Source organism: Pteropus alecto, unplaced genomic scaffold (genome assembly GCF_000325575.1).
Source record: "Pteropus alecto unplaced genomic scaffold, ASM32557v1 scaffold67, whole genome shotgun sequence".
Lineage (NCBI taxonomy): Eukaryota > Metazoa > Chordata > Mammalia > Chiroptera > Pteropodidae > Pteropus > Pteropus alecto.
Window position 1 is genome coordinate 3,833,673 of NW_006441061.1, and position 22,155 is coordinate 3,855,827.

The following is a 22,155-nucleotide window of genomic DNA, read 5'->3' on the forward strand; positions in this document are numbered from 1 at the left end:
AGCTGACCTTTCCAGACGGAGGAGGATGTTTCTGGGGTCGTTCAGCTTGGCAACAGAGGTGATGGCGCCCTTTGTATATGCCCAGTTGAGGACCTGGCTCTCGGTGAAGACTGGCAGGTGTGTGTCGTTGACTTCTGGGGACTCTCGCAAGGTGACCAGGCTGGAGTTCTGGGGAGACACACGAAAGCTCGGAGTGCTGTTCCTGGACCTGAGTCCCCTGTCCCATGCGGGAGGTCAGGAGGTTATTTGGGGAGGCAGCCCATTGGCTGAGCAGAGGCAGCCGGAGATGAGAATGCTGAGGCTAGTGGATCTCAAGTCAGCCCAGAGCCACCCAACTAGCACCCACACCCCGAGCCAGACCTGCCCCATATCCCTTCCATTCCTGGGGGGCTGGATAGACACATGTCTTTGTTCATCCACCTGTCCGAAATCATCCCCCACTCCTCCATAGTCATAATCATTCAACCCACATTTATGACACCAGGTGCCTACTGCCTGTTTCTCCTATACTCTGTGGGTCAGTGAGGGACAATTTCTGCCTTGCCCATCCCTGCATGGTGCTCAACACATAGTAGGCACTGAGGAATATTTGTCTGACTTCGCTCCCAGCCCTAGGCCCAGCAGTCAGGATCCTGACTTGTCAGCTTCACCCTGATGCCTGGCACATGGCAGGTACTCCCTGCACATGGGAAGGGAGAAAGGGAAAAAGGAAGAAATGGATGAATAAATGAATGAAAGATAAATAGAGATGGTCCCTTCCCTGGGGGATCTTACCGTGCAGAAACTAGCTATGCATCAAGTCATTTGAAACAACAGAAAACAGAGGGTATTATTTAATAAGAAACAAAGGAGCAAGACAGTTCCCCTGGAAGGACAGGGATGGGAATTTGGGGGGTTTCAGCACCTCACTGTCTCCACTGATCATTCCCCGGGAGAGACCCTGGTGGGCAGGGAAGAAAACAGGGACGGCTTCCTGGTGGAGGTGTTCCCTTGAAGCCAAAGGATTTAGAGGAAGCTGTTGAAGTCTCGGACTCAGAGGTCTAACATTCCATCTCCAAAGCCAGGGCATTGCGCTGAAGCAGCATAAACGCTTCAGGCCAGATACTAAGGGGGACTATAGGCAAGACAGCACAGAATGGTCCACCTCAAATGGGGCAGGACTTTAAGAAGGGGGCAAAGTGATGAGCACCTGGGTGAGGAAGCCAGCCCCCATGATGGAAGGGTTGGGGCAGTGGTCTAGAGCTGGAAGGAGTGGGAGGAACTTTACCCAGTCTTACCCTCAGGGTCCTGGTCTGTAAAATGGGGCTGTGACGGGGATTCAAAGGCAAGGCGTTTGTCATTTGCCGGGTGCTGGGTCTGGCCCAGAGGCCCATGTCCCCAGCCAGGCTGTGGTCCCTCCAGTGGTGTCCTTGCAGGCCAAGGCTGCTAGCGGCTCCAACAGTGCCCCCCCACCCCCCGCCCTGGGTATTCTTAGCTCAGGGAGGAAGGCAGGGGAAGGTGCGGCCAAGGCAGGAGCTGGTGGCTGCTGAAACCTTCCAGCCTTGGCAGCGGGGCACATTTCCGGTTCTCTGCTCACCCAGCGCCACGCTGGGCTCAGATCCCCCGCCTGGGCCACCTCCAGAGGGCAAGGGGTGAGAAAGGGGGAGGGGGAGCCATTACAAGGCCTGGCTTGGGAGCTCCCTCTGGGGGCCTTCAGGCTGGTCATCTCTGTCTGTGGTGTCCCTGCCACCAGGCTGGATCCTTCCCCCTCCCCCACCCACACTTGTCCGTCTCTGGCTTGTCTCCCAAGCGGCCCTGCATCCAGGTCTGTCTTGGGGTCTCCAGCTTCTCTCCCCAAACTGTCTCTGGTCTCTCAGTGTCTGTCTGTCCCTCCCGCAACAGGCCCACCCTCTTTCCACTTCTATTTTTCTTTGTGTGTCTCTCTCTCGTTCTCTTTGCTGTCTTCGGTCCCCCTGCCCCACTTTTTCTGGCTGTAAACAACAGCTGCTCACATCGTGGGCAGCTTCCAGGGCCTCCATGAGGAGGAGGCAGTGCTGACAGCCCGCCCCACTTCCTCCAGCCCTGAACCCCCTCGCTGTGGGTCTCAGCTGGTTACCTCCTCTCTGAAAACTTGAGTTTTTAAAAATTATTTTTTTCTCCCACATAGGCCATGTTAATTAGAGCGAATCTTACAAAATAAATGTCTCTCTTAATCCCACTTCCCAGCCATAACTACTGTTAACACGTTGTTAGATTTCCTCCTGACCCTTTTCCTCCGTACTTAAATATTTTCAAATAAATGTCTTGTAACATTTCCCAAAGATAGTGACCAGATTATTTTATGAGATGTCATCGAGTCCAATTCTCCCACTGGACTGATGGGGAAACTGAGGCTATGCGAGAGGATGGAGTTGGCCAGGGTTGTCCATCCACCCGCATCCCACCTCCAGGCTTGGACTGTACCCCAGACCCTGTAGACTTTTGGGTTCTCTCTGTCAGGCAGGGCCCCACAGGATCCACCAGGCAGGGCCCTCCCATGGCCAGTGCCTCAGCCTGGGGTCAGAGGTGACACTCACAAAGGCCAGGTGGAGTGGGATTCCTGGGGTCTGCAGGTGCAGGACAACACTCTTGTCTACGCGGAGGACCAGGAGCACCCCTCGGGGCCGGGTGCCATTTGGCCGGGACATTTGGACAGTCAGCTCCAGCTCTGACACTTCCTGGGGGGAGGCAGGGGAAAGACACACAAACACACCAGTCAGATTTGCGCAGATTGCGCCACCCAGACCAGCGGTGGCAACCAATGCACCATCGGCTTTCACTCCATTCTCCCCGTCCTGCCTCCCAGGGCCCAGCATAGCGCCTGGCCCTCAGGAGGGGCTTGGAAAATATTTCCTGAATGAATGAAAGAGATTAGTCCCAGCAAATCCAAAGACATAAAGACAAAAAAATGTGATGAGCCTGAACTTTATCCAACAGTCGATCAAGGTTTGTTATTTCTATTGAGCACCTGCTGTGTACCAGGCCTGCGAGCATCCATGTGACTCAGAAAGTACCCTGTGCCCTTTCTCTGTCCCTATACAGTGGTATCGAGGCATCAGCCCCTCCTCAGACTCACAAGGACAAAGACAAATGGAATCACTTCTCTCCTCAGTTTGCAGTACTACTGCTTGCCTTATTATTATAAAGTACTAAAATGTCCATATTTTTGTTGTTACACTACCATTATTTCAATATCTTATAAGAATGTGAAATCGAGATCATTTACATCTTGAGAGGTACCTGCGGCATTAAAATTTTTAATTAATCATTGTGTATGTATTTGAAATGCTTCCAGAACAACAACAATAACGATACCTGACACTTATATAGTGCTTACTATGTGCCAGGACTGTTCTAAGTGCTTTATATATTGACTCATTTAATCCTCACACCAACCCTAAGAGGTAGGCACCATTATCAGCCTCACTTCCAGATGAGGAAACAAGGCACAGAGAGGTGAAGTCATTTGTCCAAAATCACACAGCAAGGAAGTATGGAGATAGGATACGGACCTGGGCAGGCTGCTCCTCTCAACCTCTAGACCTCCCAGCCTGTACCTCCTTATTACCAAGGAGAAAAAGAACACAGCAATCTACAAAGGCAATGATTCTACTGAAAGAACAACACTTTCTTCTCAAAGACTTTCTGACCCAGTGGAGTGTGAGCTACTGAACTTGAGACAGGTTTATGCTCCAAAAGCTCCACCACAGACTCACAAGGACAAAGACAAATGGAATCACTTTACTGAAAACACAGACTCCAGCTGCTCTCAAAGCTGGCAGTTTCTACAAAGAGACAAAACCCGATCCCCCAAATCTCTTTCAACTTATCAAAAATGAGACGGATATTTCAAGACGAAAAGATCAGTGGAAAGTTTTTAGACTTCGCTTCTAATTATCTCCTGGCCATTTCCCCAACTGATGTCACAGGGCCAGAGAGTGTTTCAGCCGCTGGAAAAAATCTGCCCAGAAATATTTCCATTACTCAATAATGACACCATAATCACTCTTTGTTTGTAGGTTTGCTCTTTAAAACAAAAAGAGCAAATAATATTCTATTTTCAATGTCTCGCAAATCTTTTTTTTATTTTAATGAGCTAGTTTGCTTATTTTTGAATTATTTTTATGCTAATTTATAGTAGAATGATAGATGTGTTTGAAATTTATGTTCACATAAATTCATATTTTTTGTTCATTAATGTTGTCTGATGGGCTTATAACTTTTGGTTTTTGAAATCTCTTGTTTCATCTATTTTTAAAGTATTATGCATTCTAAACACTTAAAAAATTAAATACTGGATTTAATATCACATTTTGGTAACGTACGAAACACAAATCTGAATATCAGAACCGATATTTTGTTCCAGGACTGTGATCACTCCTTGAAATTAACGGGAGTGAAGGGAGACCCACTTCAGTGATGCCGAGAAAGTCCCAGTCCCAGCCGACCTGCCAGAACCTTTGACGATGATGCACCGCAGCTTCCGTACCTTGACGGTGTATGTACTATTAGCTTGAACAATCGAATATGATTATACAACTCCGTACATGCACTAAAAACCACTCAGCTGTACTCTTTAAATGGACAAATTTTATCTCGATAAGCTGATGAACATTCGACAATTGGATATCAGTAATTTCACGTGGTTCTGCCAGATCTGTGCCTGGCCCTATGTGCTCACCAGAACAGGGTCAGGTGTTCTCCCATTTTACAGATCCATCCAGTGAGACTTGGAGTGGGAAACCTGCCAAGGGAACTGTCGGTGAGTGGCAAAGTCGGTCTGGTGCCCAAGTGGCGCCCACAGCCCCTGGACCTCTGTCTGGGCAGCTCACCTGGACAACGTCCTCTCTCTCAGCACCGCCTTATCAGTCTGTCCTCACCCCGAGGAGTGAACTTTGAGACCCCATACAGGACAAAAGATGAGCCCCGTGGTTTGGAGATGCCACGGGCTACCTTCTCTGGCCCTCGGTGGACACTGCAGGCCGAGGGCACCTACAGGTGACGGAGAGCCGCCGAGGGAGCGCAGCCCCTGAGCTGGAAGGAAAAAGCCTACGGACATCTGCTCCTGCTGCTGTTCTGCAACAGTCCCTGTTCCTTTGTACCTCAGTTTCCCCATCTGTGAAAAGGACGGGGTTGGGGACCAATACCAGGTGGGGATCTAGATAAAGAAATCAAAAAAGAGAAGTGGAGGTCAAGGTCAGGTCATGCTAGGGGCGAGGGGACGAGGAGACTGGAACTTTGGAACCTTTGTCATGACACTCAGCTCTTCTTCCGGAGTTTACGCACCCCTTAGTTGTCACTGAGTCCTGCCCTGTAGAATTGGGAGCTAAAGGAAAGGTGGCAGAGAGCTGGGGCCAAAGAGGGGCAGTCATGGGCCGGGGCCACACAGCAAGTGGGCAATGTGGACTGGCAGGGAGGCTGGAACGCGGGGCTGTCTGGGGTCTTGGAGCTCCCGGGCCTAGCTGAGGCCAGCTGCTTACCAGAAAAAAAACAGTCAGGGTTTCCACAGCAAACATTTCCACCCCATGGCCCTGACTCATCAACGAGGTCACTCACACGCACACTGACTTCCCTCTTCCCTCCGAGCCCGGGGCCTAAAGGTAAAGAAAGGGGCCTGCCTACCCCCCCACCTCCAAACGCCCAGTCTTCCAAGGGCCAGCCTGGGAAATCTGTGAGCCTGGCTGAAGCGGGCAGCCACCTCCTTACCCCCAGCTCTGCAACCTGGGCCAGCCTGGGTCGCCCTGGTCCCCTCCCTGTGCTGGTGGGCGGGAGTCCTTGTTTCTATTTTTGTGCCAGTGTCCCACAGATGCCATTGTTGGCCCAGCGGTCAGTGGCGGGAAGGGGGGATTTCGGTGAGGAGGCCCTGAGCACTAGTAGCCGCTTATAGAAAGTCGCTTCCAGCAATTCTTCTAGGAGTGGAGCCTCCTCGGGGCTGCCTGCAGCCCCCACCCTCCTAGGGCCAGACTGGAGCCGGCCACATTGGAGCCAGACGTCCCTCTGTCCACCCAGGCAGACTCAGATGGTACATACAGACAGCGTGGCCAAGGAAGGGGTCAAAGCCAGACTGACCTGAATTGAAATGCAAGCTCAGTCATTAGCCTGTGACCCTGGACAGTCACTTCCCTTCTCTGAGCCTCGGTTTCTTAATCTGGGAAATGGGAGGCTGAAAAATACGCCCACTTCAGAAACTTGTGAGCATTCAATGAGATTCTGCCTGCAAAGCAGGTTGTCCGGTGCCTGGCTAAATACATAGTAGGCTGTTTTCATTGCCTGCAATTCCCTCCTTGCCCACTCACCCGAAGATGCCAAGATCTGGGGGCTGGGAAGGCTGACGTTAGTGGTAGGCAGCCGTTAGCCAGAACTGGGGCGTACCTCAGCCGTACTTCCCATGGCTTGCCCTCTCTGGGCCTCAGTCTCCCCATATGTACAGGGAGGAGTTAGGCTTAGTGTGACCCCTGGATTTCATCCTCCCTTCTGGGGGTCCCAGAGTTTGGCATCTGGGAGTCATGGTCTCTGGCCAGGTGGCCCCAGGAGAGACATGCTACTTTGCCCAGCTGAGGGCCCTGGTCAGCTCAGGCTCTCCCCACCTTCCCGCATCATTTGCCTGTCTGAGAGGCCAGCACTGGGCCCAGCCTGGGGCTTCTGTCCTTGAGGAACTAGGCAGAGGACAAGACTAACACTCCCAAACAACCAATGATGAACAACAAGTGACACCACTAACCCCTGGGTGATAGCCAACCAGCAAATGTTTGCATGTATATATATTTCTCCTTCTTTCCTTCCATTATCCACTCATCCATCCATCATTCATCCATTTATGTATCCATTTATCCGTCTGATATTTATTGCCAGACTGACTCTGAGCTGGACACTGGGGACACAGCAGCGAGAGAGCTGGCGAAATCCCTGCACAGCCCGTCTGACTCCCAGTCCATGCCCCTCCACCAAGCCTGCCCCTAAAATCTGCAAGCAAGAATACAAATGGCAGCCCCTGACCCCCAGCCCACCCCCTTCTCTTCATGAGTACGCATGTGACAAGCCAGCCTAGATGCCTAAGCTCTGCTGTGCCCACCCCGCACAAATAGTCACCTTGCCGTCCTTCATGTCTAAGGGAGTTTACACCAACTATCTCTAAAGGATGAGACGAGAAAGAGGCCTCATGACACTATGAGAGGAAGCTCAGTGCACTTGGGCAGGAAACTGTGGAGTCCTGGGTGCCCACGGCATGGGCTGAGGGGGAGAGGGGTGCAAGTTCCAGGCGGGCACCCCAGGGGAGGGATGCAACTGAAAGAGGACCAGAGAGGCGCCACTAATTGTAGAGCCTGGGCAGGATCCCCCTTTGCCCAGGTGTGAGGGCACCACTGCCTTCCACAGCCCTTCACAGCCTGCCAGGACATTCTGAAGAGTCCGGGACCCCTCCCGCTCTCCTTCTGACCGACAGCCTGGCCTGCCCCTCTGGTCAGGAGTGAGTCAGTGCAAAAGCCCAGCAGGTTCCACGGGCTTGGGGGAGGGACATCGGCTCCCAGAGTTTACCCAGAAGTGGGGTGAATCAGCGGCTGTCGCAGCTCTGGCCCTGTTGCCTGGGGTTTGTTAGAAGGACAGCAGATCAGTACAATCGGGCTGACGGGAACTGCGGAGACACCAGGCCGGTTTCCTGTCTCCGCGGGTCAGGATGTGACCCTGGGCCCTCTCCCGGAATCCAGGCTCCGGCCTGCCCTTTGGGGACCCAGTGAGATAGAGTCCCAGCCCAGCGGCCCTCTCGTCCCTCGTCTGTCTGCAAACCTCCCCAACACACACACACTGAACCTCTCTTCCCCAAGGCTCTTGGCTGCCACAGCTCATCTGCCGCCCACCCGCAGGAAATCTGAGGATTCTGAGGCCACGCAGGGATGCATGGGAAAGCGGTGTGGCTGTGCCAGGATGTGAAGAAGGCAGCCACAGGCCGGGAGGGACTGGGCTGCTTGTTAAGACGGCTGGCTGCCCACGCTACAGCTGCCGCCTTGTGTTCCTTGCCTTTAGGCCTTTGCTCATGCAGTGCCCTCTGCCTGGAAGGTCCTTGCCCCTCTTTCTGTTTGGCTAGACACTGGGAGCCATTGCCCTAATGCCCCTTTCCCTCCACGTTCAGCGCTCATCCCGCTGGGGCCCACGGCCCCCATACCCACCTCCCCCCAAGTGCCAATTCCGTCCCTTAATACCAGGGCTGCTGATTCTCACCTCTGTCTACCCCGGCCTGGGAACAGCCCGAGGGCAGGGGCTGGGTCTGCTTCTTCTCTGCACCATCAGTGCCCAACACAGCCTGGGCACAGAGCAGGTACCTGGCGAGGACTAGTAGAGGGGGACTGTGGGGCCGTGGACCCCACTCTTCGGGACCGCCCGGGGAAGAAGGTGCCTCCCAGGAAAACCACGGGTCCTTCAGTGTCACAGTAGTAGAATCCGGTGGGATCACAGGCTCTACCCTTGGGGCAGGGAGGTCAGGAGCACCAGGGGGCCGACAAGGGTCGGGGGAGGGCTCCATCAGGCTGGACCTCGGTTGCTCCCTCTGAAAATGAATTCACGGCCCCTGCCTCAGCCACCTGATAGAAATAACCTTGGGGGATCGAATTAGTTGACTGACGTGAGCATGTTCCATGAACTGCAGCCTGCACGGCAAAATGAGGGTATTTACAGGTGAGACATGGAACCCAAAGGGGAGCCTTCCAATAACGACACGAGGCACAGCTACGGGCCATCGAGCAGTCACTCTGCGCAGGCCCGTGCTCGGCATTTTGCTTGCCCTGTCCCATCGGATTCTCTCAGCCCCCTGAGAAGTGGGGACTCTTCGTCTCCATGTTTCTCATCAGAAAACCAAGGCTCAGAAAGGTAGCCCCAAGGTCGTGCCACCATAAGTGGGGGAACCAAAGTTCAATTCGAAGGCTGCTTGGCTCCAGAGCCCATGTTCTTAACCCCTACATCAAGGTCACATAGCAGCGCATCTATTCATTCATCCACTCATTCATTTGTTCATTCATTCATTTATACGTTTCACCGTGACTTGGCATATGCCAGGTCCTGGCCCAGATTCTGATATTCCGTAATTCTTTGGTGAGTCCCTGAGCGCAGGGAATGTGTGTCTGTTGGAGAGTGGGGAAAAGGAGCCCCCTCGGCATGCCAGGCACTACATGAGGTGGTGGCCAGTGACAGATCCAGGACTGGAGAGCCCCAGTCTCCCGAACGCCAGCTCTCTCCACCACCCCCTCAAACACACATGCCTGGAAGCCTGGAGCTTGCAGCCTGGCTCCTGAATCAAAGGCCAGACGCTCCCTGGACTGAGTTCTCTGGAAGAGGCAGAGGGGGACAGAGACATTCTGTGGTCATGAGCTCTAGGATGACCTGAGTTACAGTGGCACCTTGCCATGCCCCTAAAAACTTGTCGCTACGCACAGAATAAAGACCTTAATACGATGACAAGGTCGTTTCCGTCTCCCCAGCTCTGTTTCTAGGGTCACCGTAAGCTCCTGCCGCAGCGAACAGCATGCCGACCCCAACCGAGGCTCACTTCCTCATCTGGCTGTTTACTTTCTCCTCCGCTTTTCCCCTTCACCTCCTTCACTCAGTGAGCCCCTGGCTGTCTCTACTGTTGTTGCTTCCTCCAGGAAGCCCTGCTTAATCCCACAGCAGCTGGAGTACCCCTGCCCTGTGCTGCCCAAGGAGGCACCAATCACCTGGATTTGGGCTGGCTGTCTACACCTCTGCCTCCCATAGACCTGAGTGCTTGGACTCTGGCCCACTGTTGAGTGATTAGGGTAGGGGGACCCCAGTCACCCAGAGGAGGCATAAAGACCTGAACTTCAGAACAAACAAAATGAACTTCCAGAGGACAATCTTATTTTTTCATATCATCACCAAACTTGAAAAAACTTACAATGGCTATGAAAACCATGTAGCGTGTGTTTGGCGCTATCTGCAGCTTGGGGATTATCGAGGCCCACAGTCCCCGTGGCAGGCAGGCGGTGGGGAGAAGCCCCCCCGATACTGGTGGTCTGGGCACTGTCTTATCACCATACAAACGCAGGGCAACTTAACAGTTTTGGGGGCGAGTTGGCCCCAAGTTTACCCCGAGCTGACACCGCTAAATCGCTATCAGGACCTGAGGCCACATCAGCCAGGTGTGGTCACTAGCCCAGGCAGGCCAGATGCTGCCTGAACACTGAGATCCCTGAGCAGCCAGGTGACAGCCTGGCTTGGAGTCCCCGGAGATCTGGTGTGAACTCTGGCCTTGGGTGTGTTGAGTCACCTCTCCAGGCCTGCCTCAGTTTCCTCCTCTGAAAAGTGGGGATAATAACAGACCCTGCCAGGTGGGCCCTTGGGAGGCTCAACGTATGTTAATATGTTTAACTGACTTCCTGGCACATAGTAGGCCTAGCACAGGACCTAGCACATAGCAAGTGCTCAGGAAATGTCTTATTTTTTAGAAGGACTTAGACAAACTGAGTGGTGGACCTCAGGAGGGTTCTCGGGGAAAGAAAAATCTCTGAGGCTGTCATTGCTGGCTTCCAATCTCCAAGGGGCTGCTTGCCAGGTCACAGATGTTCGGTGGGGGACATTCCAGGGAGGGATATTTGAACTCGACTGAGGGAAGCACTTTCTCAAAGTCAAAGCTGCCTAGAGTGGAGGTGTCCGTTGCGAAGCAATGAGCTCCCATCACTGGAGACACATGAGCAACAACTCACTGGTCCGCTCCACTGCCCACCTGGCTCTCCTCTACTCAGTCGCCAGCCAAACCCAGCCCTTCCCACCTGGGTCTTGTGGTGGCATCCAAGAGATTGCCCCAATGCCGGCCCCAGAAATGGCAGCCTTCACAGACCTTGTGAGATGCCCGTGTCACCCTCCAGGCAGGGGCCCTGGTGAGGACTCGGCCCATTGCTCCAGGGACAGCCACAAGGAAGCCTCCCCTCATCCATCACTGGGTCCCCGCCTGACCCTGCCATCAGACACTCACCCTTGAGAACTCCAGGAAGAGGATGTGGACTTCAAGGGTAGCGTTGGGAACATGAGCCACGCAGCCCTCAGAAACCTGGCTCGTGAAATATGTCACCTCGGGGTCCACAGGCTGTAGATCACAATGGACAGTTTCTGCACGACCTGTTGGGGAAGCACAGAGAGGGCCAGATAAGACAAAGGTGATGACAGCTACTCCCACTTTGTGAATGCCTACTGGGCGCTTGGCTCTAAATAAGGGCTTTATTGCATCTTCACAGCTACCTCATGAGGTGGGTGCCAGATCTATTCCTCAGGCTCAGACAGGAAAAATCTCTTGCCCACAGTCATAGCGCTACTAGATGTAAAGCTTACAGATACAATGTAGGACACCCCGTTAAATTCGAAGAAATAAAAACCTGAGTAATTTTTAAGGTATAAGTATATCCCAAATATTGCATGGGACATACTTGTACTAAAACTTCTTCATGGTTTACCTGAAATTCAAATGTAACTGGGCATCCTATATGATATTTGTTACAATCAGTGACCTTACCTGAGTGGTAGGACCCACTCATCCATACACCCAAGTGTCCAGGTTGGTAAACTCCAAAGGAAAGCAAGAACTGAGGTCAGGAGACAAAACTCCCCGCTCTGGTGCCTCAAGAAAGCCGGGAAGAATGGAACCTTGAGAGTCTCCTGGCCCCAAGGGACAGCGTGAGCCGCAGGGGTGGCCCAGGTCTGGAGGGCGGCTGCGGGAGTCGGCCGCGGAGCCTGCCCCTGTGCTGCCCGGAAACGCGGGTCCTGAGGGAAGGGAATGGAATTTCGCCCTGACCCAGCAGAGGAGGAAGAGGAAATGAGGCCCCTACACCTCGTCCCAAGGAATGTGCCGGGGGAGGGGGGGGCGCTCCGGAGGAGGGAAGGAGGACAGAGAAGGGGAGACTGTTTGGAAGTTTGTGTCTCCATCTTGTCGCGCTTACTTCCTGTTTTCTTGGAGATCAAAGATGGGCGCGGAGGGACTGGCCACACGTCCAGCTGACGCCAGCTCAGGGGAAGGGGGTAGGGAAGCTTCTTCTGAATCCCAGGTTATTGGGCTGTCTCTGCCTAACCCAGCCTTCTTCCCCACCTTTCCGCCGCCTTGTTGGGCTCAGGACTATCAGAGGTCAGGGAAGGACGTAAGATGTCCTCCCAGCCACGCGACACCATCCACCAGCAACGTCTTGGGAAGGATGAGTTCAGGACAAGGACATGTGGCCACCATAGAGGCCCAGGCCTTATAAGTCCTTGTCCTCGACCTGTTCTGTGTGCCAGGGACTCCAGAGTGCCCAGGTAACGCGGCATTTTGGTTCAAAGCAAGGTCCCCTAGAGGTGGGCTGACCTGGGATTGAATCTCAGGCCCAACACTTACTAGCCGTGTGGCTTTGGCGAATGATTTCGCCAGTTTGGGCTTTGGTTTTCTTGACTGCAAAAGGTCAATAAGAATAGAATGCACACAACCCATAGAGGCTGTTGGGAGGACTCCGTGAGAAGGAGCATCTGGCAGTTCTTTTCATCACAATTATGTGATTGACTTCAGTCGCTGGAGAAGGGTTGACTGCAGGGGATGGACCTCTGAGGGGCTCTGACGTCTCAGGCCAGCCGACTCCCTCACCCCAGTAGACTCGAGGGCTGGCACCATCTCCTGCTGTTCCACCCCTTGTGACCACCAAGCCCCTCAAGCTCTCCACCATCTCTTTCTTCCTATCAGTGAACACACACTTTTTGGCTGGTACCTAGTCCGAGACCCTCCTGTACAGATGGGGATGCTGAGGGCTGGAGAGGCTGGTTGTTCCAGAGTCGCATTGCACGTGGCTGACCAGGCTGGGCCTCAGACCCACCTCTCCCCATATGACCCAGGGTCTGGCCTGCAGATTAGCGCAGCGCCTTCCTCCTTCCCTTTGGACTTTCCCTGCCCCCTCCCCAGACTTCCAGGAACCCCAGTTCCTCCCGGATTGCCGGGGCCGCTTGGGCCACCTCCTCCATGCCGTCAGCCAGCGGGAGAGGCCGCAGGCCTGGCCATTATGTAATGATCAGATAACAGGCCAGGCTGGGAGATCAGATAAGAGGTCCATTTATTTTGGGGCCTTTTCGAATCCTGGCGGCCCCCACCCCACAGACGAGAATGGGGAGACAGGAGGGAGTGTGACGCCCGGGGCCTGTCTCCTGGAGCCGGAGGCGGGCCCAGACAGAGCTGAAAACAATCCCCGGGCACCAAGGGAAACGCCAGGGCCTCCCGGGACCTAAATTGGAGGAGGTGCCACTGGGGAGCCTGGGTGACCGGCCTAGTGAGAGACCCGGGAGCCACCTTCCTGCTCCTTACTGACCCCCGAGCACAGAGCCACCACCTTGGGGCTTCCTAAATGGCCACCTCCAGCTCCTTGGGAGGCCACAGACAGCAATGGTCAAGAAAGGCAGCTCTGGAGTCAGATGTCCTGGGTCAAATCCCAATTCTGCCTCTTAAAACACCTGTCGCCTTGACCAAAAGCCTAACTTCTCTGAGCCTCAGTTTCCCCCTTTGCAAAACAGCTTTTGTCAGACTCACTGGGACCAGGTACTGTTTCGAGGCTTTGCACGAGCTCATTCATTTCGTCTTTACCACAGCCTGTGAGGTGGGCACTGTTATGATGACCATTTGACACATGGGGAAACTGAAGATCGGGTAGGTGCAAGAACTGGCCCCGAGGCACCCAACTATTAAGTGGCAGGGCCTACATTTGAACCCAGGCAGTCCAGCTCCAGCAGCCATCACCCACGTCACAGGCTGTGTGTCATCTTGGTGAGGCGACCCATGTAAAGAGCCCGTCACCCAGTAAGTGTTCCGTGATTATTTCATAATACCAGGGCAGATCCTTTACGAGAAGGTCTATTCTGCTTTTCTCTTCTTCAGTCACCCAGCCGCCCTTCATTCTTTTCAGTGTCCAATTATAGCCTCACAGATTTCCCAACGTCTGGCCCAACCTCTCCTCCCGGGCCTGGCCACCAGTGAGGCCCCAACACTCATTCTTCCAGTCTTTCTCGAGACTCCCCAGCGCGCCTGCAGGGTCAAGTCCATACTCAGCAACCGAGAGAGGAGTTAAAAAGTACAGGGAGCTGAGAGATGCCAAAGGCTCATGTCCTGATTCTGCCACCTTCCAGCTTCCTTTCCACGGCTCGGCGTTATTGTCTGTAAGGTGGGGATGTTGATAATCATAATCCCTGTCTCATCGAGCTGGCGTGAGTGTTAGTAAGATGGCACACGCACAGTGCTGAGCAGGCTCCTGACGCATGAGGATTGCTCAACAACTGGCAATGCTGTCACAGTTATTGGTGTCGCCTCAGTGGGGACATGCGAGCTTTTCCTTCAAACAGAACTCATTCCTTGCCTCTGCCACGCCCTTTCCTAGACCGAGGGACTTCCTTTATTTAACCACTCAGTCAACTTCTATCCATCCTTCAAAACTCCGTTGTGAAAATCTTCTCACCAGAACGAATCCAGTTTTGCTCTAGGTGGGAGGACCACTGTCGAAGGAGGAAAGGGACTGAATGCCCAGGGTGAGAAGATCTGGCCACAGAGAGCTCTTTGTCACTTCTGCTGAGGTACTATGGTGCAGAGGGTAGGCATGGGGCCCAAGCCCCAACTGCTCATACCTGGGCTGTGTTACTCAGGCAAATGCCTTCACCAGCCTGTACCCCAGTCTCCTCAGCTGTAAAATGAGGGCGACAGGGGTGTCTGCTTCATCGGGCTTTTGTGAAGGTTGAGTCTGATAGGACACGTAACAGGTCTAGGGCGGCATCCAGCATCCAGTAAGTGCTGAATCAATGTCGACTGTTATAGTTGTTTCTCCCTCCCTACCATCCCCCAGCGCCTGTCACAGGACTGAAGTCAGCTCAGTCCTGGATGAGGGTCCCCTTCAGCCTCCAGGGCTCAGGTCCCAAAGCTAGAGCTGGAGCTGAGAGGGGAGGGCCCAGAGCCAGGGCAATCAGCTCTCCAAGTCCCCATACCTGGCCACCAAAGGTGCAGGGAAAAGAAGCTGGATTTGGGAGCAGACAATTTGGGGTTGAAATCTAGACCTGCCACTTGTCCCAAGCCTCGATTTCTTCATCTGTAAACTGGGTATATAGAGACAAAGAGCCGCCCGATGCACTGCAGACAAAGAGGCGGTTTCCTCCCTCTTCCCCGGGTTCCCCTCAAGCCCTTGAGCAAATGGACCAGGTCTGTCCTCAGAGAGCCCGGCACTGACCCATCCGTGACCTTGAGAGAAAGACTGTCTCTCCATCTGAGTCTTAGTGTCACCATCTATCTGGTCAGGTGAGAGAATCTTGATAGTCATCTCCACGGACCCAGGGACCTAGCTTCTCCTTGGTTCACACTGCTGCTTTGCCAACTTCTTTTTCCTCCTGGGAAATGGGAAGCTGCGCCAGAATGCAGCCTTTAAGAGATGGATGTTTGTGGTCTCTGTCCCGTGTCCCAGACCTCCATGTAGGTGGCCGGCAGCATAAGGACTCCAAGTCACACCTCTGGCTCACCCTCTGGCAAACGTTCATCCACACTTAGGAAATACTTTTTGATCCCAGCCACCTAACTCGGGCCACGAATCCCAGCACCCCCACTTCTGGGACTCTATCCAAGTGAAATACTCCAAAATACAGGAAAAGGTGCGTGTACCAAAAATGTGCACGGAGGTGGTATTTATAATTAGTCTCAAAGGGAAAACCATCTGAATATTCTTCAACAATAGGGGATCCATTAGGCAAATGATAGAAGGCACACTTAAGGGAGAGAAGATTCCAGAAGCACAATGGGATGGTTACGGAGTCCACACGACAACATAGAGGGGTACAGAAGACTCTCAGATATTGATCCACCTGCATTTAAATTATTTGAAAAGCTAGACAAAAACTAGTAAGTAAGCCACCTGCATGCTAACGATTTTCTCCCCTTATCTATTGTCTTCAAGGAGTGCACTAAAGTGAATATGTAGTTAAATCGCTTTTTTAAAATCTCTACACATTTGTTCTTTTAAAAAATTTCAACACGCAAAAAAAGTGTGTCTTAGAAAGTGAAAATCCCCCAGAGAAAACAGTGGCATTGGGACTCGCTCTGTGCATATTGTGCATTATTACTATTTTATCCTTATAGGAATGAATCATTGCTGTTTGGGCCCCTAACAATCTGTCCCACACATCTGCCCACAGCAGTGTAGACACAGAGCTAGCTTTTTCTTGGTAATGGCTGCATGATAGTCTACTGAATCATAATTCATTTAATGAGGCCCAGGCCCATGGACATTTGGGTGCTCTCCTACTGTTGGGTTTTTTTGTTACAGGTCCCTGCGGACCATGCGTCTTTTTAGAGCTGGGCAAGTAACTCTTTAGGTCTAAATTCTGAAGGTTGGGGTATTACGCACGTTATGATTTTGAGAGATTCTACCAAGCTGTGTTCCCAGAAGTCCGGACCTGTGTTTGGACCTGTTTTGGATCCATTTTCACCCCCTGCAGCCTGAATAAGGGTGCCTGGGTCATTCCTACCCCCTCCACCGGTGTGGAGATCTGGGTTCTACACCTTGGCCAAGGCCCCCATCTGTCTTCCGCGGGCCTCAGTTTCCCAGACTGTAAGTGAGTTGGGTTGGATGGTTTGGGTTGCCATGGAACCCTATGATCACTGGGTGCCTGTACCTGCTCGTAGGAGCAAACTCCTAAATTACCAGGGTTTTTTCCCACTGGCTGTTAAATACAGCCATAATTAAACATTAAATTTTATAAGCTTACAATTAAACTAATTATACGTTTTGAAAAGGTAATAAATAGCAAACTCCTTACTTTCTAATTATTTGACTCCATTTTACTATTATCTGTCCTCTTGAGGTTATCTACATGTCGTATGTGTGTGATGGAAATTCTAGAAAGGGTGTCCAGATGGGCACCAGGGACCAACTCCAAGTACGGTGAGTTGGTAGCTTGGAGTCAGCCATGCGGGGACATTTAGACCACGGACACTGACAAACGCTAGCCCCCACCTCCCCACCCCTGTTGTTAATTATTTGCCAACACATCGCTGCCTCTGACCCTATAAAATCAGACCATAACGGTTGGCATGGATGTTTCTCTGATGACCAAGAGGAAGGAAGTGTTATCAAGCTAGAAATGTGGCGTCGGCGGGAGGAAGGCAGGGCAGCTATCGTGGGGCTCAGGTAGGGCTCCTATCTGAGCTGTGTGAACTTGGCGGGCCACAGCCTCCCCTTCCTGTCCTATAAAATGGGGTGATAGTGGCAGCCATCTTGCACGGTTATCGGGAGATGTATCAAGAGGGGTTGCCGCCTCACACGTGGTTAGGAGAAAGAGTTCCGGAGAGCCACAGGCCCAGGGTCAAATCCCTGCTAAGTCACTTAGGGTCTGAGGCTCAGTTTCCTGTCAATCAGTGAGGCCGTGGTAAAAACTTTAGAGACCAAGGATTAGGGACTTTGAAATGCTGTGGGTTTGGATAGGGCAGGGAGGGGGTAAACACCGCTACTGCTGTGCCACTCCTCATCAGCCCCCCCAGATCTTTTAGGGAGTTCATAGGTGCACCATGGGTAAAGGGGTATCCATAGGGCCATCCTGTGGCTTTAGGTGGATGTGTCCACAGGGCACAGTGAGGCCGCAGTAACTGGGATAAGGGACTGGGAGTCCCCAGCTCCTCGCAGCCCCTCATCTGGTCAGCTTCAGAAGGCGGCAGAGGCAATGACTGCCTAGCAAAGCCCTCAGGCTGAGGATACCCCACAGAAGCCCTGGTCTGGGACTGTGCCCCCATCCTGAGAGCTTCTGGGGGGTAGTGAGGGGAGAGAGGCGAGGGAGAGTACGGCATTCAGAAGGCGTCTGGGAACCACTTACAGAATGAGGATGGAGGATTTAAAGCTAATCATAAAACAGCAACAATAACAACACAGAGACAACCAGCCTGCCTGAGAGCTCTCTCTACAAGACAGACAGAGCCTCAACGCCGACCTGCCCACAGCCCGAAGTGAGCCTGTTAACTAACCAGCCCCGCTTTGCTCAGAGGCTGGAAGGCTGTCTCCGAGATCACACGACAAGGAAGTAACGACAACCTAGAGCCCGACTCCGAACGTGAGTCCTCGCGCCCCCCTTCCCACACCTTGCTCAGGTGGAAACCTTAAGGCCCAGAGAGGGCAGGAGACTCTTGGAGGCTGCACAGCACTCTGGGACCTGGGCTTCCTGGGGAGAAATGGGCAGAGGCCAGAGGGCAGGGTTAAGGTAAATAACTACTCACCCTTGTTTGCTCTGACCTTAAGGGCTAAACGTCCTTGGTCCTGCCAAACTGGGATGGTTGGTCACCCTGCGGCTATCCAAACCACCCAGGACAGCCACACTGTGCATGAGCTCAGGACGCAGGGAGGAGGCTGGGAGTACTTGGGGCCGGGTCTCCCCCACCCCAGGTCCCTGGACACCTACTTGTGGGACTGAGGCTACAGACGGCCAGCAGCAGGGCCATGACCAGGGCGAGCGTGCTTCGGTCCATGCTGTCCACCCGGGGGTCCGTGTGCTGGGCCTTATCCGGTGTCCAGGGGCAGGGCTGCAGGCGGGCGCGGGGGCCGGCGTGGGCTCGTGCGGGGACCCAAAGGGAGCAGGCGGCCGGAGCAACGGCGTCCCTGCTCCAGCCTTCTGAGGTGGCGGCCGAGGGGTCAGGAGAAGTGGGCACAGGGGTGCAGGGCCGGGCCAGGGGTCGCTGGCCAAGGGATGAGCGGGGAGGGGGTGCTGGGCTCCCGTGGAGGGCAGCGGTGGCAGCAGTCCGGGGCTGTGGCTGCAGATGGAGGCTGGGGTATGACCGTCAGCGGTGGGGAGCTCCTGGCTCATCCAGCCCGGCCTGGGGAGGCAGGAAATGCGCTTCCTTAGAGAAGGGGCCGGGCCAGGCGGCCTGCCAGGCGGGAGAGGAAGTGCCGCGAGCTTTGTCGCTGGGTGGGGGGCCCTGGGGAAGGGGGGGAGGCAATGGGTGGGAGGACCCAGGCTCTAGGCTTGTCTCCCCAAGCACCCCACCCTCCCATCCCACCTTCTCCAGGGCTGGCTGGTGGGGTGCATCTGACAGCCCCCGGGGGACAGATGAAAACAATCACCCTAACAGTCCGCCAAGGGGACCTCTCAGGGGTCAGGCCTTAGCCACGGGGGTCCATGTGGAGCTCACAGCCTCATGAAGCCCATTTTCCCATTTTGCAGATGAGAAAACAGAGACCTAATAAAGTAAGCTAATTGGCTTAAGAAGATAGTAGACTTGGGATTTGAACAGATCTCATCGGGGACCAACGCTGGCTCATATAGCATGACACTGGCTGCCATCCCCTTGTTTTTCAGGCAGGGAAACTGAGGTCCAGGACAGGGAAGGAACACTCCCCAAATGGCACAGTATGGCAGCTGGGGCCGAGGTCTCAGGGACCAGAGAGGACAGAGGACCTTCCCAGAGCCACACATTTTGTATCTACCCACTCCATGGGTGGAAAATTCTTCAGGGACAAAAGATAGTCCCAAATGAAAGGGGGACACACAATTTAATGACATTTCTGAAGTCAGATAACCCTGGGTTCAAGACCCTGCCTTGCTCGCTCTGAGCTATGTGACCTCGAACAAGTTCCGACACTCAGTTACCCTGTTTGTGACACCTTTAAGATAAAGTCCTGGCATTCAAGGCCCCCTCAAACAAGTTCCGACACTCAGTCACCCTGTTTGTGAAGTGGGCACAAAGGTGCCTTCCTTGCCAGCATGTTGCGAGATTTCCAAGTCACCCTGTTTGTGAGGAAGGCACAACGGTGCCTTCCTTGCCAGCATGTTGCGAGATTTCCAGGGATCGAGGCACTACAGCGCTGAGCTCCGCACCTGGCACGTGGGGAGTGCTCCCCATCAGTGTTCCCTGAGCCTAAGAGACAATCCCAGAAACGTCCCTTGTTCATTCTGCAAACAGCAAGCGCCGACAATGTGCCCACCATGGTGCTAGTCATGGGTAGCGCTCAGGCCCATGGGAGCTCAGAGGAGGAAGCCCAGGCTGCCTGGAGGAGGTGGCATTTAGGCATCCACACCTGGCACATGGGGAGTGCTCCCCATCAGTGTTCCCTGAGCCTAAGAGACAATCCCAGAAACGTCCCTTGTTCATTCTGCAAACAGCAAGCGCCGACAATGTGCCCACCATGGTGCTAGTCATGGGTAGCGCTCAGGCCCATGGGAGCTCAGAGGAGGAAGCCCAGGCTGCCTGGAGGAGGTGGCATTTAGGCCCCGCCTTTAAAAGACTGGGCGAATGGGAGCGGAGTAGAAGAAAGAGATGAGGAAGACATATGTGACAAGGGACCAGCCTGAGCAAAGGCTCAGAGGCAGGAAGTGGTCGGACCACCGTGGAACGAGCAGGGTATGGTGGGGACAGTAAGCCTGGAGAGGCAGACTCTGGCCCTGCTTTGGGAGGGGGCCTTGAATGCCAGGACTTTATCTTAAAGGCCATAGGGAGTCATGGAAGGTTCTGGAGCAGAAGGTGCTGGCAGAGCTGGGCTTTGTAAAGACAAATCTTGGCGTGTGCTGGCAAGACATACAGAGGGGATGGAACCAGGGGCTCCTTCTCTTTATACTTGTTCTGGGCCCCAGATGGAGAGATGGAGGCCCAGGGAGAGAGGAGAAAGTGGGAGGCCTTGGTGCCTCTGGAGGGAGCAGAGCACGCAGTGCGTTTGTCTCTGCAGGAGCTGACACGGGCGGGCGGGAAGGGCGGGTGTGGCTCTGTAACTGGCCAGGCATGGGTGTGGGGCTGTGGGAGACCCATCCATGCCCCTCAGGCTGGGAAGGCTGAGGCAGAGCAGAGGGGGCCCACTTGAAAGTGGCAGGTCCTCTGCCTTTTCCTGTGCGTGCAGAGATGAGGAGGTGGGCACCATGAGGCAAAGTGTGGCCTCAGTCGGGGACAATAGGGGTGACTGCGAGGTTTCCCCAGGCCCCCAACCAGGAACAGTTAATCCAGCCCCAAGGGCTGAACTCTCCCTGTGCACCAGGCCCCACCCTAGGCGTTCACCTTATCAGCTCTGGATCCTCACAGCCACCCCTGGAGGCCGGTGACATTAAACCACTTACAGAGGAGGAACCCAAGGCTCCCTGAAAAGTGAGGGACCCCCGGGCTGGAAAGTGAAGACCCCAGGGTTGTCTGGCTCCGTGCTTACCTCCTTCCCTGCTGCCACTACCTGAGCTTGCCATGGCGAGGAAAGTTGTCACCAGGGCTGCGGGTGTCACAGGGCGAGGGGAATTGTTGTCCAAAGTGATGTCGGGGCCATAACAGGGACCGCATAGGAGGCTCGCCCCCAACCTCCCTCCCTCCCACTTTCCTCCACGCTCTGCATCCATCCACATCCACGCTTCTAACGAGGCCCATCGAGTCTCTAGAAAACAGGAGAGGCTGCAGGTGGATGGACATGAGGAAGAACTTGCAGGAAGCCTCTAGGGAGGGAAAACCTACAGGAGCCACAGGAGGACCTGGACCTGCCCCCAGAGACCCCATGGAGGAAGAGATCGGGGTCCCCAGAAGTGGAAAAGAGGTCACCCGGAATCTCCCACAGCACCCGGGCCCCCCCTCCACCCCCGGCCTATGTGGGGTCGTGCTGTGTGTCTCTCCACTCAACTAGAAGCCCCTCGAGGGCAGGGACTTTGATGCCGCTATACTGCTGCGTCCCCTTTGACCCTTGAGATCTATTTATTGAAAGCACGAAGTGCCCTGGAAGGTAAGGTAGGGACAGAAATCATGAAAACATAGGGAAACTGAGACACAGAGAGGTAGGTCTTGCTTTTGTTCTCCAGTGGAAGAGGCCAGTCCTGGGCCTTGGTCACCTGTCCCTGGGAAGCTTGATGGTCATATGGTTTCACAGCTGGGGACAGACCTTGGGGTAATTGTCTTCAATATCCCCCCAGATATACTGTTCCTTCCGATGGACACAGCTACCTCTCCCACCCCCTCCCCAGCCCTGCACAGATCAGAGAGGAAGGGGGGTGGTCGTTCCTTCGGCTCCTTCCCTATAGAGTCACTGCCAGTTAGGGGCCTCTCTCCACTGAAGGCCGCAGCCCCGACCTGGCCCTCTCCAGACGACCCTTCAGGCCGAGGGCGGTCATGGCCCCTGCTGCTGCCAGCCCTGGGGCTCAGCACTGTCCCTTGCGGTT

The 22,155-nt window shown here is 54.1% G+C and overlaps 1 protein-coding gene across 3 annotated transcripts in view; it reads right to left on the reverse strand.

Annotated features, from left to right (window-relative positions):
* The window catches only part of ENG (endoglin), a 27,740-nt gene extending 8,855 nt beyond the window's left edge, over positions 1-18,885 (reverse strand). For 2 of the 3 annotated variants that reach the window (XM_015594305.2, XM_006917995.3), the window contains exons 1-4: positions 18,442-18,885; positions 10,997-11,139; positions 2,556-2,696; positions 8-168 (exon numbers count right to left, since the gene is read on the reverse strand). In XM_015594305.2, the coding sequence (XP_015449791.1) occupies positions 8-168; positions 2,556-2,696; positions 10,997-11,139; positions 18,442-18,508 (512 nt within the window). In that variant the 5' untranslated portion in view covers positions 18,509-18,885. Of the gene's footprint in view, positions 1-7; positions 169-2,555; positions 2,697-10,996; positions 11,140-18,441 lie in introns of those variants that run through there. The other variant, XM_025051228.1, reaches the window with a different exon arrangement.
* Between the last annotated feature and the right edge of the window lie 3,270 nt (positions 18,886-22,155).